The sequence below is a fragment of the Papio anubis genome, chromosome 12 (assembly GCF_008728515.1).
Source record: "Papio anubis isolate 15944 chromosome 12, Panubis1.0, whole genome shotgun sequence".
Taxonomy (NCBI): Eukaryota; Metazoa; Chordata; class Mammalia; order Primates; family Cercopithecidae; genus Papio; species Papio anubis.
This window is the reverse complement of record NC_044987.1, coordinates 71842183-71855251: the sequence shown is the minus strand read 5'-3', so window position 1 is coordinate 71855251 and position 13069 is coordinate 71842183. Positions and strand designations below refer to the sequence as shown.

General features: G+C 41.8%; 1 protein-coding gene across 1 annotated transcript in view; it reads right to left on the bottom strand.

Annotated features, from left to right (window-relative positions):
* The window catches only part of PARVA (parvin alpha), a 167121-nt gene that overhangs the window by 62010 nt on the left and 92042 nt on the right, over window positions 1–13069 (bottom strand). The window contains exons 2-3 of the mRNA XM_003910205.5: window positions 679–768; window positions 530–600 (exon numbers count right to left, since the gene is read on the bottom strand). Coding sequence (XP_003910254.3) covers window positions 530–600; window positions 679–768 — 161 coding nt within the window. The remainder of the gene's footprint in view (window positions 1–529; window positions 601–678; window positions 769–13069) is intronic.

Genomic DNA, 13069 nt, shown 5'->3' with positions numbered 1-13069 from the left:
CAGGGAATAAGATGCAGGTGAGAAACAAACAGTTTTGGAAGGACAAGCACACACCAGCCACTGCGCAGGTACATTATGCACAATATGTCACTTCACCTCCTTCATTTCTGCTTGAATTCTGTCTCCTTGTTTATGACCATAAACAAACCTTTTGGCTTTTCTGAGACTTGGTTTTGTCATCTGGAAAACAGGGATGAGACTAATTCCTACTTTACTGCCTGCTTTTGAAGGTCCTTGAGAAAATAAGCATTTTGTGCACTCTGGAATGCTGGCCATCGTGAGCTTACCTGTACTGAACTGTCTGGTGCTGTGACCAGCACCACTCACTGGGCATTTGTCACGTCCCACGCTTACATAATTGGTTACGTTTTCGATGGCCATCTCCTAGACCACCCACTGCCTGAGGCAGGGGCTGCCATGACTTTCTACCTTCACGGAGGGGCTCGTGGGGTGCCTGCACAGAGCAGGTGGCATATGGACACCTGGTGGGTCTGTGAGGCACCTGAAGCCGCTCCTGATTTCTTCTTACCTTCATCAGTTCTTGAAGCTTGGGGTCACTGCGTGAGTTTGGATCCACCATTGTTCGCACCTCATTCTCCTCTTTAAAAAGAAAAGGAATTCAGTGGGGGTGCTGGCATGAGAAAGCTTAAGCGAATTCAGAGACAAGAGCACAGTTACCCAGCATCGTGTCCTCGGGGTCCAGCTCGAAGGGAATCGGGCTGAGGGGCAGGTTAATGGCGTTCATTCCCTCCTCCTGCAGCTCGGACACTGGAAGAAAAGGAAGAGCAGGGTCACATTTCAGCTGACGGACGGCAGGGGGTCGGAGCTCTTTAACAAGGGTGTTAGATATTGACATTGAGAAAAAAACCCACTAAGGGTAGATTACAGCTGTTACTCAGCCTACGATCAATTCGTGGCGTCGCCTGGCTGAAAGGACCTAATTGTCCCCTTAATCTCACCTCTGCCAGCTGTCACTTCACTTGCCTTCCTCAGGGAAGCAGTGAGGTCTCAAAAGCACAGAAATCTCCCTCCTCTCAGAAAAGATTTCGGAATAAATGGAAGCGAGGTGGGCGCTGGCTTCTTTCTGAGTCTCTGCCTCCTGCCTGTCCCTTCTTCCTGTCTGGTGCCCAGTGACTGTTTGCTGACAGGATGAACGGGGTCATGGGTTTGAGGCTATATGTACGTTGTAAAGCATTTCCATCCTCACTTCCACCCTCCTCTGACTTCCCACCTCTCCTGGCTTCCCTGTCAGGTACTCTCCTGATTATCTGCCTTCCCACCTCCATCCAACCCCAGCCACCGCTCAAAAATACCTCAGTCCTGGCCCTCCCCTGAGCTCTGGTCCTGTCCCTTGAGATGGAACCACCTGTGGGACCTGGGGCCAGGCACTTCATCTCTCTTGGCCCACTTCCTCAGCTGAAAATAAGAGTTTGACTGGATGAACAGTAAACTTTTACAGTCTTCGAATCCTAGAAATCTATAATTCTACCTTCCTCAGGAAGAAAAACAAAAACAGGTAAAAACTACCAAAGATTACCAGCCCATGCTCCTCCAAGTGCCCAGCCCCCGTATGGAACCTTAGTACAGAAAAATTCCTCCCACAAAACCAGTTGTGTGACAGACATTTGGTGAGTGCTGACCTTGGATTACCCCTCCTAAAAGCAGTGACTTAAATCCCCTTGCTTTTCGCCAATTAAGCACAGAAAGGCCATTTTCTCAGAGGCGTTGGTCACCAAGAGGTTCTTAAAGAGCTAATACAGCAGCTGCAATCAACCTTAATAAAAGCAACGTCCCATCTTTCCATTTTATTTTTTTTATTGACTCTGGCCTCACCAACTGCCAGCATAGACTTGCAAGAAATTCTAAGCACAAGGCAGCCACTTACAAAGAGTTCTTTCACATCAGTACACGCACTGATAGCTGCAGCTGGACTGAAAGGAGAATGAGGAACAAAGGGAGTGAAACACTCTACGCCCTAAGAGACACAACTTGCATGGCGAGGCTGGTATTTAGTACCTTTGCAGCGGGCCTTTGACATTCACATAGGGTACCAGCCAGTCACCACCTTGAATCTCCACATTCATAGACACCTACCATTTCATAGAATTCTCCATAAAACATGACAGAAACACAGAAGGGGTACCTTCAAAGCTTAAATCAAACTTGTCCAACCCACAGCTCACGGGCTGCAATGCGGCCCAGGATGGCTTTAAATGCAGCCTGACGCAAATTCATAAACTTTCTTAAAACATTATGAGATTATCTGGAGATTTTTTTTTTAATAGTTCATCAGCTATCATTAGTGTTTAGTGCATTTTATGTGTGGCCTAAGACAATCCTCCTTCCAATGTGGCCCAGGGAAGCCAAAAGAAATGATTCTGTAGGTACAGATTGTGTTTGTTTTCCAGTTAAGCACAACTGCTTCCTTAGACTTCTATAGTTTCTTCTAATATCTCCCCTAGAACTACGAATTTCCTTTCTTTCCCAGGCTATTTCTCACAAAGAAGCACCGTTTTCATTACTTTGTTAACAAGCATTGCTGTGCATGCAGTAAGCAGTGGAAATAAGGTCATGTTTAAACGTGGCTGCAAGGCTAGGCTTACTGGCCAGTGAAAGAACTTGCTCCTGCCTGGGAATTTCTCTCCTGTAGCTACACTGATCTGCACTGTCCAATACAGTAGCTACTAGCCACTTGAGCTATTTAAATTTCAATGAATTAAAAATTCCGCTCCTTAGCGGCACCACCTACATTTCAAGCACTCAATGGCTACAGGTGGCTGGTACCTACAATACTGGACAGCATGGATGTAGAAAGTTTCCATCACAAGGTCGTCAAGTGTGTTCTCATGATTTAAGTGAGGACATGCCATATTTGATTTCCTGCTCCTGTGTTAGTTTGCTAAGGATAATGGCCTCCAGCTCCATCCATGTCCCTGCAAAACACATGATCCTGTTCTTTTTTTTTCATGGCTGCATAGTGCTCCATGGTGTATATGTACCACATTTTCTTTATCCAGTCTATAGTTGATGGGAAAATAATCCATACAACAAACCCCCGGGACACAAGTTTGCCTATGTAACAAACATGTACCCCTGAACTTAAAGTTAAAAAATAAAAGTTTTTAAAGAGATTAAGTGGATAATATTGTCCTAGGTCATCCCATTCAACTAACGTCCATGTCCACATTTAAATCTCCAACCCGGGTCTGACTCTGAGCTCCAAGCTTATGAATCTAATTGCTTATTCAATGTATCATCTTAATTCTATTTGTAGAGATCTCAAATGTACACATCCAAACAGAACTTGTGATTCTCAACACCCTCATACCCACCATACCAGCACTAAAATGAACCTGTTCTTGATTCTTATCCTCCTCAGTAGATGGCACCACTATTTACACCATGGTTCACGCCAAGCTCCGAGGAATAGCTCTTAAGTTCTCATTTTCCTCACTTTTTACATCCGTCCAAAACACTGGCAAGTTTTGTGGGCTCCGCCTCCAAACCAGGACCCAATTCCCCACTTCTCACCATCTCCCCACTCCACCATCCTGACTTGAGTCACCGTTATCTTTCGCCTGGTCTATCAGAACCACCTTCTGACGGCTCTACTGCTTTGCTTGCATTTCCCCCACTCTCCCCTACTTCCCACAGTGCAGCCAGAATGTTCTATAAAAATGTAAATAGGATCATACATTCTCCCACTTCAAGCTTTCTTGTGACGTCCCATCATACTCAGGTCATAGGCAGGAGTTGAGATTTTATTCTATCAGACTCTGATTAGCGTCCCCCACCTCTCTCTCATGTTTTATTTTCTCATCATGATCTGAAATAATAATGTATATGTCTGTTAACTCTCTCCCCCACCAGAATGTAAGTTTTGTAAGGACTGGCACTATTTCTCTTTTGTTCACTATTAGATCCTCGATGAGGCCAGAGGGTACAGTGGTTAGAAGCCAGGCTGCCTACGTTCACATCCAGACTGTACCATCCACCAGCTCTGTGGCCTTGGGCAAGTTCCTCAACCTCTCATGCCTTAGACCTCTCATCTGCAAAATGGGAGTGACAGCAATATTGCCGACCTCCAAGGGTTGCTGAGAAGATTAAATGAGTTAATATATGCAAAGTACCCAGAAGCATGCGTGGCAGATAGTAAGAGCTAGGTAAATATATGCAGCTATTATTACTACTTAAAACAACATCTCAAGCATTGTAAGCACTCAAGAAATATTTGTTGAATACATAATTCAAACTGTCAAGACTACCCTTCAACTGCACAGGTTATGAGTTGCAACAGAATTTGCCAAAGCAGAGTATGGGACGCAAAGGATTTTACCTTTTTCCCAGAAAAACAAAATACATTTACATTTTAGCCTGTGTGTGTGCACGTGTGCATGCGCACGCACGCACATTTCTGGGGCAGCATTTCCAGCTTACATTTTGTAAGGGAAGTAAAGTCACATCTGTCCCAAGACTTGTTGTACAGCCAAAGTGAGCCAATTTGTAAATAGAGAGGTATTGAAACATCTCTAAAGTGTGACTAGCAACGCAATATTTGAAGCCAGGACTCCTAAAGGTCCTGAACAGGATCTCTTTTTCTGCGTAGATCACTGTTAAAAATGTTTTCAGATGAAAAATCCCCAGTCAGAAACATTCCCCTCTGCCCTGCCTTTAATTCACTCACAGAGACATAACAAATCCAAGAAGAAAGGCCAAGATATGTTTGCAATTGGAAATGTTTTTTTCAGGAAACGATTTGGTACAGGAACATCATTCCCATTCCATTAACTGCTGACTCTGAGCCAACTGTTTGTAAAAGTGAATATGCAAACTGCCCAGTGCAGGCCTGGCCCCTGCCCCATGGGGCCCCATTAGTGGCCACTTTCCCAAAACAGCCCTCCTGCTTTGGAGGTTTCATTTCTATTAAACCAAAGCAGGACCCAGCAGAAGCCCCTTGCCAATCCTCAGGCACTGAAAGAGAAAGAGCCACAACCAAATTTTCTCGGCACAGAATGGGAATCTGATGTTCATCCCCTGAACCTCCTCTGACAATCTAAAACTAGGTCCGAATGTCTTGCAGCGCCATTGAGTCATAACTTAATAAACAGATCAAATGCCCAGCTGAAGGTCGGGCTAGGGAAAGCAGGGAGATTGCCTGAACCCCTGAAGTGCTCACCATGAGAAAGGGGGCTTTTGTTTCCAGGGATATGTGGTCTGACTCTGGGTCCACATGCGCAGAAGAAAGTACCTGGATGGGCTTTGGTGTATGGATTTGAACCCTACTTCTGTTTTTATCAACTGTGGAACCTTATTTAAGTAGGTTAACCTCCCTGAAATTCAGTATAAAACAATTCTGTCCATAACAAGGGTGTAGCTGACACTGGTGGTTTGTTCCCCAACATTTATCCGTTTTCCCTGCTGAAAGAACCCTCATTTTGTTCCAGTATACACCCCTCCCTCCTATGCCTCCAGGTAAAGCCACTATTGGTTTAAACAAATCATGATGATCTTGATCCCTGTAGCAGTGGTTGGCTCAAGCATCATCATGTCAATTCTGGTCAATGAACTGTGACAGAAAATTTCTAGAAGCTTCCGGAATCACTTTCCTTCATTCTAAAGAGAGACCCAAGGAAGAGAAGGCAACCTCCTCCTTCTAATCATTATTGTGCCAGGATATTATACCTGGATTTGTTGCAGCCATTTTGTAGCCATGCACTGAGTAAGCTCAAGGAAGAAGCTAGTGTGTTGAGGTTGGCAGAGAAGAAATATAGAAAGATGGGGTTCTTGTTGATACTATTAAGCCACCACCCCTGGAACTACTCAAACTCTATGTGTCTTGTTATAGGAGATACAATAAATTCCCTTATTGTTTGAGCCAGTTAGAAGAGGTATTTTTCTTGGCCTCAGAGCCCAAACTCCCTAACTGATAACATGGGGATACCAGGATTCTAAAGTCAACGGGTGAATAGAGTAGGTCTGCAATGAATGGTAATTTCCCCTGATTTTTGTTCATGAAGAAAAGAAACGCTGTGGCATCCCAGAATACATCCAGGGACTGAAAGAATACAGGGGAAAGCAAACATGGAGAGAATAGACAGAGGTCTCTAAATATTCAAGGCCAGTAATTTCATTCAACCAATAAGCATTACTGGGCGCTGCCTCTGAAGCAGTCCCCATGCCAGCACTAGTGATACAGGTTTGGGGATTTGACATAGGCCTGCCTCAGTCTGCTCAAGGTGGTGGGAAAGGTAGGCCCATAGATGCAGTGCACACGGTGCTACACTCAGAGGTGACAGAGGTGTAAGGAGAGAGTCACAGGGGCTCATGTAGAACAAGGCAAACTTTGGATGGAAAAGATTGGGAAGTAGTCCTAGAAAAGGAAACATTTGAACTGGACCTTGAAAATGTAAATTTTCAACCAACACACGTGCACTACAAAAGACACATCTTGTGTAAAAATAGCAAGATGTAGAAAAACAGGGCAGGTGTTGAAGGAGTAGTGATTATGTCTGAGCACAGAGAATGCAAGTGTGCACAGGGGAAGGGGGCGAGGAATGGAATAGCAGATAAGTAGGGCGGGGGTCCAGAGTGTTAGGGTATTGAATTTGTCTATTCTCCACACTCCCAGAACCACGCCCACTGCATCTGCACTTGCAAAAAACCATTCTGAGAGAGGGCAAGAAAAGAACCAGGATGTTCTTTCTCCTTCAGGGCCAGTGGGCCCCAGTGAGATGTTTAGGCTGCTCTAGATCCTTATCAGAACTCTGATTATTAATTTCTAGTCCTCTTGAAAGTTACTAAGCCTCCCTTAATTTCTAAATGGTTCAAGGTCCTATACAGAAGCTCCTGGCACCTAAAGACAACTATATTGTCTGGTCAGCAAGTCCCAGCAATGTTTCTCTATGTGAAAAATCAATCTGAAAGAACATCTACAACAACAACAACAACAAAAAACGTAAAAAACCCTACAGCCTAACATCATACTTTATGATGAGAAATTGGATGCTTTGCCCCTAAAAATGGGAACAAGTCAAGGATGTCTCCTCTCACCATGCCTACTCAAAATTATACTAGAAATCTTAGTACAATAACACAAGAGAAGAAAATAAGAGGTAAACAAAGACAAAGAAAGTGTCTTTGTTTGTAGGTGATATCTGTAAAGAATCAACCACAAAACAAACAAACAAACAAACAAAAAAACCACCAATGCCCCTCACCCTCAAAACTCCTAGAATAAGCAATTCTAGCAAGGTTGCAGAATGCAAGGCTAATATACAAAAGTCAACTGCTTCCTATATACTACCAATGAATGGTTGACATTTAAAAAATAAAAATACAGTATAACTTATAGTAGCACAAAAAATGCAATACTTGGGTATAAATCTAAAAAAATGGGCACACCATATCTTCTGATATGCAGAAGATTATAAAACCCAGATGATCTAAATAAAGGAGGAGATATTCAGTGTTCAAGGACTGGAAAACTTAACATGTCAATTCTTTCCAACTTCATTTATAGATTCAATGTTAATCTCAGTCAAAATCACAGAAAGCTATTTTGTGAATATTAACAAACTGATTCTAAAGTTTACACAAAAAGACAAGAGACCTAGAGTAGCCAACAAAATACGGAAGAATAACGAAGTTGGAGGACGAACACTACCATACTTCAAGACTACTATAAAGATACAATCATCAATTGTTAAAATGATCACAGACCTAAATTAAAGCACAATACTATAAAACTTCTAGAAAAAAAAAAAAAACATAGGAGAAAATCTGTGTGACCTACGGTTTGATGATGAGTTTTCAGATACAACACCAAAAGGATGATCAATGAAAGAAAACTTGGTGAGTTGGGCTTTATTAATATTTCTACTCTACAGGTCGGGCACAGTGGCTCACGCCCGTAATCTCAGTACTTTGGGAGGCCAAGGCGGGCGGATCATAAGGTCAGGAGTTTGAGACCAGCCTGGCCAACATAGTGAACCCCGTCTCTACTAAAAATACAAAAATTAGCCCGGCATGGTGGCGCACACCTGTAGTCCCAGCTACTTGGGCGGCTGAGGCAGAAGAATTGCTTGAACCTGGGAGGCGGAGGTTGCAGTGAGCTGAGATCAGACCACTGCACACTGCACTCCAGCCTGGGCAACAGAGTGAGACTCTGTCTCAATAAATAAGTAAGTAAGTAAGTAAGTAAGTAAGTAAGTAAGTAAATAAATAAATAAATAAATCAGTCAGTCTATTCTACAAAATATACTGTTAAAGAATGAAAAGACAAGGCAGAGACTGAGAGAAAATATTTGCAAAATACCTATCTGATAAGACTTGTATGCAAGTCTGATCCAACTACAAAATGGGCAAAAGACCTGAATAAGCATGTCACCAGAGAAGATGTACATATAGCAAAGAGGCATATGAGAGGATGTTCATTATCATTTGTGATTAGGGAATGACAAAACACCAATGAGATATCACTAGACAGCAATTAGAATGTCTAAAATCCAAAAAAACTGACAACACTAAATACTGGTAAGGGATGTGGAGCAACAGGAACTTTCATTTATTGCTAGTGGGAATGCAAAATAGTAGAGCCACTTTGGAAGACAGTTTGGTGTTTTCTTACAAAACTATAATTTTACCATATAATCCAGCAGTCAATCTCCTAGGTATTTACCTGACTGATTTGAAAACATGTTCACACAAAGCCCTGAATGTGAATATTTATAGCAGCTTCATTCATCATCACCCAAAACTACAAGCAACCACCTTGCTTGTAGTTTAACTCACCTATTAGATTTAGAAGAGACATGAAAGAACCTTAAATGCATATTCCTAGACAAAGAGGTTGGTCTAAAAAGGCTATATGCTATACAACTCTAATTATATGACATTCTGGAAAAGGTGAAACTAGAGAGAGTAAAAAGATAAGTGGAAGAAAATGCTGAATAGGCAAAGTACAGAAGATTTTTAAGACAGTGAAAGTGTTCTGTATGATACTGTAACGGCAGACACATGGTATTTATAGTATAAGAAATGTCTTAGCACATTTTCTGTTGCTTATAACAGAATGTCTGAAACTGGGTAATTTATAAAGAAAAAAAATTTCTTACAGTTATGGAAGCTGAGATGTCCAAGGTTGTGGGGCCACATCTAGTAAGGGCCTTTGTGCTGGTGGGGACTCTCTGCAGGGTCCTGAGGCAGCATATGGCAAAGGGGCTGAGTGTGCCAGCTCACAGCTCTCTTCCTCTTCTTATAAAGCCACTAGTCCCATTCCATAACTCATTAATCCATTAATGGATTAATCCAGGCATCCCCAACCCCCAGGCTATGAACTAGAACGTGGACCAGTACTGGTCCATGGCCTGTTAGGAACTAGGCTGTACAGCAGGAGGTGAGCAGTGGGTGAGTATTACTACCTGAGCTCTGCCTCCTGTCAGATCAGTGGCAGCATTAGATTCTCATAGGAGCGCAAACCCTGTTGTGAATTGTGCATGCAAGTGATCTAGGTTGTGTGCTCCTTATGAGAATTTACTGCTTAATCATCTGAGGTGGAACAGTTTCATCCCTAAACTACCCTCCATCCCACCCCATGTCCATGGAAAAACTGTCTTCCATGAAATGGGTCCCTGGTGCCAAAAAGGTTGGGGACTACTGGCTTAATCCAGGTAGAGCAGTCAAGAGTCAATCACCTCTTAAATGCCCCACCTTTCAATACTGCCACATTGGGGATTAAGTTTTAACATGAGTTTCAGAGGTGACAAATATTCAAACCCTAACAAGGAGTAAATCTTAATGTAAGCAAATTAAAAAATCATTTAGAAGGTTAGAGGACCCAAGGATATAATGCAGATTGTGACAACAGAATCTAACTGTATTACAAATATACAGGCCGGGTGCAGTGGCTCACGCCTGTAATCCCAGCACTTTGGGAGGCCGAGACGGGCGGATCACGAGGTCAGGAGATCGAGACCATCCTGGCTAACACGGTGAAACCCCGTCTCTACTAAAAAATACAAAAAAGTAGCTGGGCGAGGTGGCGGGCGCCTATAGTCCCAGCTACTCGGGAGGCTGAGGCAGGAGAATGGCGTGAACCTGGGAGGCGGAGCTTGCAGTGAGCTGAGATCCGGCCACTGCACTCCAGCCTGGGTGACAGAGCGAGACTCCGTCTCAAAAAAAAAAAAAAAAACAAATATACAGATGACCTCAGTGAAAGGGGTGATGGGATAAGTGGAAGATAAGTGGAAGTGAGCTGAGATCAGACACTGATCAGACACTGATAAAAAAAATCAGAAAAATTTTTTTCTTTATAAATTACCCAGTTTCAGACATTCTGTTATAAGCAACAGAAAATGTACTAAGACATTTCTTATACTATAAATATCATGTGTCTGCCGTTACAGTATCATACAGAACACTTTCACTGTCTTAAAAATCTTCTGTACTTTGCCTATTCAGCATTTTCTTCCACTTATCTTGCCTTAAGTACTAACTTAAATATCTCTGGAAATGAGATGATTCATTCCAGAGACCAAAGGCAAAAGGAACTGCATCTAGACACTGCACTCTAGTTGATAAAGTTGTTTCCCATAGGGTATGGGTTAACAATGCTGATACTGCTATATGTGTATACTGGAATTGAACAATTAAGTAAATGAATGGTGGATGGTAGGAGCCAGGTTTCTCACTGGAGTGGGAGGTTATAGATAAACAATGGGAGAAAGCTAGGATGGTCCATGTGGTAATGCACTGGAGTTAGAGACACCAGTAAGAACTTACGTTTACCTTAACATAGATACAGATGGTTACAAGATATGTGTATATGTCTCTAAGTATTTCTATAAATTAGTGCACACACATATATTTCCTTACTGTGTTAACTGAGAGGGCCTAGATGCATCAATACTCCAGTAGTAATGAATGTACATGGAGCCCAGATGTTCATTTCTAGTCCTGTTCTTCAATAAAAGTAACCAGGGCTCCTTGGAAAAATGGCTGATTCTAGGACTGCAGAGAAAATATATAAGCTTGGAGCCAGAAAGGAAGGAAGTACTCAGGAAAAAAAAGAGGGATGTCAAAGGCCCACAGGAGCTGATTGAAAGAGCTGGCCAAAGTTGGAACAATTTGAATAACAAAGTAAAGTAGTATTGGATTATAATAAAGTGGATTATCATACAAATTGGGTTATAATAATCTAAAGCCCACAGATAAAATAAATGTCTGTGAATCCACATTGATAAATAAGTGAATAAATTAATACATGGAAGAGAAAAAACTAATCTGTACAGAATTTCAAATTTACCTAGATCCTCTGTTCTGAAAGAATGGAGCATAACTCCCCCTCTTTATGTGTGGGCTGCATCTAGTGACTTTCTTCCAAAGAGTACTGTATAGGAAGGAGGAAAAAAGTATGCCTTTACAGTGGAGAAATGTGACAAACACCACCTCAGCTAGGTAAACAAGACCAACATCCACAGTCATAAACCATGTTGATGTTACGTACCCTTGATATGATGTGATGAAAATGGCACTTTACCCCTGTGACTTTCCTTCCAGAAACCCATAACTATAGCCTAAGCATGAAAAAATGTCAAATTCCAATAGGAGGGCATCCTAAAAAATACTTGACCAGTACTCCTCAAAACTGTCAAAGTCATTAAAAAAAAAAAAAAGTCTGAGAAACTGTCACAGCCAAGAGAAGCCTAAGGAGACGTGAAGACAAAACGTAATGTGGAACAGATAGAGTACATTAAGTACAAGCTAAAAAAATCTGAATAAACTATGGCTTTAGACATAATATAGTAATATCAATAATAATATAATATAAAAGAAATATATCAATAACTGTAAGTTAGTAATAATATATCACTGCTGTCCGTTAATTTTAAGAAATGTACCATACTAATGTAAGATGTTAATAAGAGAGAAAACTGGGCATGGGATATACGAAAACCCTGTTCTCCCTTTCCTTTTTTTTTTTTTTTTTTTGTAAATTTAAAACTATTCTAAAAATATATAGTATTCATGAAATGGGGTGGAAATCCAAGATATTATGAGACAACAAATGTTTCCTCCCATCACCAAGGAGATAGTAGTAATTTATCTGACTAAGCTCTGTAGAAGCATTTGGACAGGAGGCAAAGCCCAAAGATCACTACAGTGCAAGGCGTACTCATTCTCAACTGAGAACTCAAAGTTGTTGGTTGTTTCCAGGGCTGAGATGAGAAAAGTTAGGAAAAGACAGAGCTTCCTCCTAACTTAGGGATGCCTGGCTGGGTCATTTCTACTTTATTAAAAATTGGTCTGTCTCACTAGTACAAGTGTCACTGAAAGTTCGGTAGTCTCTTCAATGACTTTTCTCTGGACTTGCATCTATCCATGGTCCCCTATGGAGGTCTTTATACCATGGGCTTTTGTATTAGTTCTCTATTGCTGTAGTAGCAAATCACAAACTTCGTGGCTTAAAACAATACAAATATATTATCCTTGCAGACCTGCAAATTAGAAGACCAACATGGGTCTCACTGGGCTAAAGCCGAAGTGTCAGCAGGGCTGTGTTCCTTTCTACCGGCTTAGGGGGTAATCCATTTGCTTTCCTTTTCTAGCATCTAGAGGCTGCCCTCATTCCTTGGTCTGTGGTCCCTTTCCTTCATCTCAAAGCCAGCAGTGGTGGCAAGGATCAAATCCCTCTCACTGCATACTCTAAATCTCCTCTTCTACTTTTAAGTTTCCTGTGATTATATTAAGCCCACCTGGATAATCCAGGCCAATCTCCCTATTTTAGGATCAGCTGATTAGCAACTGAAATTCCCCTTTGCCACATAAAGTAACATATTTACAGATTCTAGGGATTAGGGCATGGACAGCTTTGGGAGAGTGATTATTCTGCCTACAATAGCTTTTTCTTTTAAGGGAACAATGTCTGTTCTTAATACTCACCCTTCCCTACAACATATGGGTTCACTTTTTTTCCAATGTGAGATTGCTAGAAGAAAATGCAAAATCTGCACCCCTCAACCCAGACCCTTAAACAAGAGAAGTTTTATTGCTTTTAACGAAAAGGGTACTT